This window comes from Echinococcus granulosus (assembly GCF_000524195.1).
Source record: "Echinococcus granulosus chromosome Unknown EG_S00148, whole genome shotgun sequence".
Classification (NCBI taxonomy): domain Eukaryota; kingdom Metazoa; phylum Platyhelminthes; class Cestoda; order Cyclophyllidea; family Taeniidae; genus Echinococcus; species Echinococcus granulosus.
Window position 1 is genome coordinate 183121 of NW_020170528.1, and position 6411 is coordinate 189531.

General features: G+C 46.3%; 3 protein-coding genes across 3 annotated transcripts; 1 reads left to right on the forward strand and 2 right to left on the reverse strand. All coding sequences in view use genetic code 11, as the record gives it.

The window, feature by feature from the left end:
• Positions 1-1043: 1043 nt before the first annotated feature.
• On the forward strand, positions 1044-2598 carry EGR_09461 (hypothetical protein; the record flags this gene model as incomplete). The annotated part of the gene is made up of 2 exons (XM_024498710.1): positions 1044-1178; positions 2479-2598. The coding sequence occupies 2 exons, from the start codon at positions 1044-1046 to the stop codon at positions 2596-2598; spliced, it is 255 nt and encodes an 84-aa protein (XP_024346897.1).
• An 828-nt stretch (positions 2599-3426) lies between these two features.
• EGR_09462 (Putative aminopeptidase W07G4.4) lies at positions 3427-4095 on the reverse strand (the record flags this gene model as incomplete). Its single annotated transcript, XM_024498711.1, has 3 exons — positions 3427-3458; positions 3638-3749; positions 3937-4095. The coding sequence occupies 3 exons, from the start codon at positions 4093-4095 to the stop codon at positions 3427-3429; spliced, it is 303 nt and encodes a 100-aa protein (XP_024346898.1).
• A 1609-nt stretch (positions 4096-5704) lies between these two features.
• On the reverse strand, positions 5705-6373 carry EGR_09463 (Putative aminopeptidase W07G4.4; the record flags this gene model as incomplete). Its single annotated transcript, XM_024498712.1, has 3 exons — positions 5705-5736; positions 5916-6027; positions 6215-6373. 3 exons carry the CDS (start codon positions 6371-6373, stop codon positions 5705-5707), a joined length of 303 nt encoding a protein of 100 aa, XP_024346899.1.
• Positions 6374-6411: the final 38 nt, after the last annotated feature.

The window sequence follows — 6411 nt, forward strand, 5'->3', positions numbered from 1 at the left end:
CATTACTCTAACTATTGAGAAAAGTTATAACTGGTGTCGCGTGGCCTCGACAATTGTTACAACTAGCTGGTACATGAAACTACACAATACGTCGAATGCAAATCACTCCGAGGAAAAATGCATACAGAATCTGCCATCACTTGACGGTCTCGTAGCATTAGCGTGGTATTAAGACTAAGTTCTGTGTTAATGCAAGGAATAGGCTGTCAACTTTAATTTCTGGGTTTAAATGGAGGGGTGTCAAAGTCTAAGAGACACGATAATACATACCACTTTATCCTAAAGCTCACCAAACTGCAAGATGACGCACCCAGGGCTTAAAAAAACTCAGATGAATGCCTTGTAATAACAAAAAGCCTAAAGCTAACAGAAACGAAAGTTTAGATCATATAGAAATTGATTTTCAGGATATTTAATGAATATTTTTAGTGCTGGTGCCTTACCTGCATTTTAATTTGTAATTGCCTTAGCAAAAGTAGTAAATTTTTCGCTCCGAAAAAATTGCGCAAACTTTTTTTAAATTTTATTTTAATGACTTTGGCTGCTTTTTGCAGAACATAAATTATTTATTTTATAAGTGCGCCGGTGAACCAAATATTGTCTTGTGTAAGCTACAGATAACGCGTTCGCTAGGTTTTATGTTAATCAAGAGTTCACTGTTTTCGAACTTAGCTTTGATGGAGAGCCGTTGAAGTCGATGATGCGTCTACGCATGAGGGAAAATTTGCTATTCGTCTCGCCGACTCTGCTCGAAATGCTGCTTTTTGTAAGGTAGAGCTTCTGCACTTTCGAGACGCAGTTTGTTAAATTAAGTTTAGCTGGACTTAATATACCAGCTATGTCACTTTCTTCGTGTTGTGGAAAATCGATGAAATATTGACGGAAGGACTATGTTGTATTTGGGTGGAGGATTCTTTAAGGTATGCCGTCGCATTAATGCAAATTTTGTAGATGTCTAATGTTGGCAAACTTATAATTGAAAGCTGGAGATATTATCTCTTGAGGAAATCCTTTTCACTTCTTTGAGGGCCTGCGTATGATAAATGTGCACCTCTAGCTGTTTGACAATCCTATACCGTAATTGGAAAACTTTGGGCCGGGAATACACTCGAATTTTCTCATTTCGCAAGTCTCTAGAGTGTTTACACCTGACTCACTCCTGTCTGGAGGCGAACGTGGTGGGGACTGCTGAATATTCCAAGGGACTTCTCTTGCCAGCAGTTTTCGTTACTTTGACTTGCCAAAGGACAAAATCGCTTTTCTGATGGAGAACTTTTAGAATCCGGTGAATATGGAAAGTCTCCCTATAAGGGATAATTGCAGTAATGCCTTCTTCCACAGCACTCACGGATAGACAGGTAGCGAGTGATAAAGGAATTCCTTAATTAATCTCTTCACCGGTGCATTTCGACAATGGCCTATTTGCAATGCTGGTGACCAACATGCGAGGGTGAAGGAGCTCCCAATGTCGGGAGTTGCAGACATTGAGTCTTTTCAACAATCTCTGGATGGCGCTTTTCTCTACGGTCTAGTGCGATGGGCTTCTCAAAAGTCTTTTCCTCTTCGCATCAGCAGTATTTTAGCAGGATTATGAACATTCGTCGGTGCTTGGCTATGGTGAATATTATTCGCATTGACCATGATGTGGACGTGAGGTAGCCATGTTGCCTAACGACTGACACGTGGTGTAGGATATATTCACTTCAGAAGTAAGGTTGTTTGGTGCCATGGGGTAGATGCCACTGGAGGTGTTTTGTATTTAAATTGGAAGCAGAGTTAGGTGTTTACACTTTTGAACGGGCTCTTGAGTTGGCAGAATTTGTGGTCCACAACGGTTCGGTCAGCAGGTAGTAAGAGGATCATGGCTTTGTAGTATCGTTTAAGGGGCTATGGCCATGGCGGTTGGCAGGTGAAATAGTGGTCTTCAGACTGTCACGGTGTCGAATGCTGCTGTCGATCCATTAGTGTGGCTGTAGGTTACCGGTATTATGTACCATGGGCGTAAATTCTGGCTTTTAGGGGGACACTGGTGGTGTCTTGTAGAGAGATTAGTAAGAACAGGCCACCTGGACTTTGTGCGGCTCGCAGCTTCGGGTTGGTAGGAGAGGTTTCTTGTGGTAACACCGATCAGTGGGGTTGTCTGCTCCAGCGACGGAGTGGGGTATCGCCGTCATCACGGTCCAAGTGCATGCGGGTAAGGTTGTAGTACTTAAAAGACAGGTGGGATGCGGTGTGGCCGCCGCCATGCGCTGGTGTGATTGCTCAGGAGTAAGGTGGTCGGTATTACTTCACCGTATGTGAGTTGTTGACGGGAGGTGTGTTGTCGGGCTGAGGTGAGAATGTGGGCTCTTTGCATTCGTGAAATGCGGGTGATGAGTGGATGGGCTGGTACTCTTGACGGGTAGTGACGCCGAGCTGGTTTTTTTAGCCTACAAGATCAGCCTTGGGGCCGTCGATTGACGTGAGTTTGTTTTTTAGGTTGCGGGTGTCAGGGTGACAGCTGCACCAAGTTGTGTCGTTGGGGTCGTGGGCGATGCTGCCGCACTGGAGTGCGGATTTCCAGGAGCTCCTACGTTTTTTGTGAAGGAGTGCACGTGATTTTCATCGGCCCACTTTTTGTGGTCTCTGCGTAGTGATGTATTGCTCTGTCTTCCATAAGTGGCATTGGCCTCATTTCGACGTGCTGGTGTTGGTTCTTATGATGAGCTCATCGTATCGGGGAGACTGTGGAGTGTCATTTCGGGATGTGACTTCAGGGTCGAGTGGATAACATGCGGTAGGGGAGGGGGTGGTGGTGCTGATTATTCGTGAGTCTTTTCGGATTCATGCGAGAGAATGTTGTTGTGGTTTCACAAGACAGCCACCCTCCCTTTGGAATAAGAGATTGGTGAACGCAGTGGGGGCGGCGGTGGATGAAGTAATGTGTGAATTGTCCAGCTAATATTTGCCCCAAACATCACGTGTAGCTTGAGCTCGGATGCACAAGTATTGCATTACATCAGTTTGATGTGGCTATGGTTTGGGTGGGGTCAAATGGTGCAGTAACTAGAGTATGAGTTGCGGAGTATGCCTCCAATGAACATTTGCTTTAACTTCTTAAAAGCCTCCGTTTCTAAGGTTAAATGTCTCAGTGTACCGGATATCGCACTATCGCTCACCCTTTTCAGCTAAATCTTTCGCCTGTGCAAGCCTATACAATGGACCCAATTTCCGGCAACTTTAAAACCCAAACTACATAGTGGTCACTATTATGGATGTAAGGAACTGTGAAACAGAACAGGTATTTTGGTCATTCGTTGTTCTTCTGGCAGATCTTTAACCCTTCTGCTGACCTATACTAAAGCCTTCTTCATGATCATCCTTCAGTAAGAAGGACTCGAGTGCTAGAATTCCCATTTTTTACATTTGAATCAATTGGGACAGAAGCTATTCCCTTCTGCCGACGTAAATATGATCCTCTGCAAAGAGAACGAAAGGAGTTGAAGGGATACCTCTAGTATTGATATCAGGAGAGAGCAGGAGGGATTTGGGGTGCACATAACTCAGTCATGGTCAAACATTTCGAAATATAACAACACCCACGCCAATGATGGATGAATAGGCCATCCACCTCAGAGGCGGGGGAGGATGTACATACTGACAAACATTAGTAGCGGTGCTCCGGTTGGAAGGACGTCAATGCCACCAGCGCTGCCGGCGATGTCGAGATGGGTGTAGGGCAGATGTTTCTGCTCAGAACCTAGACCGTGCTACACAACCGGAAGATAGTTTAATTAATGAGGGAACACAAGAAAGTAATTGAGCATCAAAGTCAGTGGACATAATGAGTGTCGATTCCCCCACATCAGTGCTCGTCTATAGGAACGACATTTGCTTTTGTGAGAATATAAACTAATAAGGCATGTGTTTGGCTGTGGAAGTAGAAGAGGAACTGACCTCATCCAAACCGCTAGCAGCAATCATGAAGGCGGCGGGGAACTGGTGCCCACGAGGGGTTGCGCTACTCGGGAGGTTGTTGCATTGAAGGAGATCTTCGTACTCACTATGACCCTTGACTGCTTCATAGTCCTCTCTGCGAATCGTTGATATCTGCATTCACAAAACATCCACACGTCGCCCTTTCGGAGTTTTTTAGGATCATGGCTTTGTAGTATCGTTTAAGGGGCTATGGCCATGGCGGTTGGCAGGTGAAATAGTGGTCTTCAGACTGTCACGGTGTCGAATGCTGCTGTCGATCCATTAGTGTGGCTGTAGGTTACCGGTATTATGTACCATGGGCGTAAATTCTGGCTTTTAGGGGGACACTGGTGGTGTCTTGTAGAGAGATTAGTAAGAACAGGCCACCTGGACTTTGTGCGGCTCGCAGCTTCGGGTTGGTAGGAGAGGTTTCTTGTGGTAACACCGATCAGTGGGGTTGTCTGCTCCAGCGACGGAGTGGGGTATCGCCGTCATCACGGTCCAAGTGCATGCGGGTAAGGTTGTAGTACTTAAAAGACAGGTGGGATGCGGTGTGGCCGCCGCCATGCGCTGGTGTGATTGCTCAGGAGTAAGGTGGTCGGTATTACTTCACCGTATGTGAGTTGTTGACGGGAGGTGTGTTGTCGGGCTGAGGTGAGAATGTGGGCTCTTTGCATTCGTGAAATGCGGGTGATGAGTGGATGGGCTGGTACTCTTGACGGGTAGTGACGCCGAGCTGGTTTTTTTAGCCTACAAGATCAGCCTTGGGGCCGTCGATTGACGTGAGTTTGTTTTTTAGGTTGCGGGTGTCAGGGTGACAGCTGCACCAAGTTGTGTCGTTGGGGTCGTGGGCGATGCTGCCGCACTGGAGTGCGGATTTCCAGGAGCTCCTACGTTTTTTGTGAAGGAGTGCACGTGATTTTCATCGGCCCACTTTTTGTGGTCTCTGCGTAGTGATGTATTGCTCTGTCTTCCATAAGTGGCATTGGCCTCATTTCGACGTGCTGGTGTTGGTTCTTATGATGAGCTCATCGTATCGGGGAGACTGTGGAGTGTCATTTCGGGATGTGACTTCAGGGTCGAGTGGATAACATGCGGTAGGGGAGGGGGTGGTGGTGCTGATTATTCGTGAGTCTTTTCGGATTCATGCGAGAGAATGTTGTTGTGGTTTCACAAGACAGCCACCCTCCCTTTGGAATAAGAGATTGGTGAACGCAGTGGGGGCGGCGGTGGATGAAGTAATGTGTGAATTGTCCAGCTAATATTTGCCCCAAACATCACGTGTAGCTTGAGCTCGGATGCACAAGTATTGCATTACATCAGTTTGATGTGGCTATGGTTTGGGTGGGGTCAAATGGTGCAGTAACTAGAGTATGAGTTGCGGAGTATGCCTCCAATGAACATTTGCTTTAACTTCTTAAAAGCCTCCGTTTCTAAGGTTAAATGTCTCAGTGTACCGGATATCGCACTATCGCTCACCCTTTTCAGCTAAATCTTTCGCCTGTGCAAGCCTATACAATGGACCCAATTTCCGGCAACTTTAAAACCCAAACTACATAGTGGTCACTATTATGGATGTAAGGAACTGTGAAACAGAACAGGTATTTTGGTCATTCGTTGTTCTTCTGGCAGATCTTTAACCCTTCTGCTGACCTATACTAAAGCCTTCTTCATGATCATCCTTCAGTAAGAAGGACTCGAGTGCTAGAATTCCCATTTTTTACATTTGAATCAATTGGGACAGAAGCTATTCCCTTCTGCCGACGTAAATATGATCCTCTGCAAAGAGAACGAAAGGAGTTGAAGGGATACCTCTAGTATTGATATCAGGAGAGAGCAGGAGGGATTTGGGGTGCACATAACTCAGTCATGGTCAAACATTTCGAAATATAACAACACCCACGCCAATGATGGATGAATAGGCCATCCACCTCAGAGGCGGGGGAGGATGTACATACTGACAAACATTAGTAGCGGTGCTCCGGTTGGAAGGACGTCAATGCCACCAGCGCTGCCGGCGATGTCGAGATGGGTGTAGGGCAGATGTTTCTGCTCAGAACCTAGACCGTGCTACACAACCGGAAGATAGTTTAATTAATGAGGGAACACAAGAAAGTAATTGAGCATCAAAGTCAGTGGACATAATGAGTGTCGATTCCCCCACATCAGTGCTCGTCTATAGGAACGACATTTGCTTTTGTGAGAATATAAACTAATAAGGCATGTGTTTGGCTGTGGAAGTAGAAGAGGAACTGACCTCATCCAAACCGCTAGCAGCAATCATGAAGGCGGCGGGGAACTGGTGCCCACGAGGGGTTGCGCTACTCGGGAGGTTGTTGCATTGAAGGAGATCTTCGTACTCACTATGACCCTTGACTGCTTCATAGTCCTCTCTGCGAATCGTTGATATCTGCATTCACAAAACATCCACACGTCGCCCTTTCGGAGTTTTTT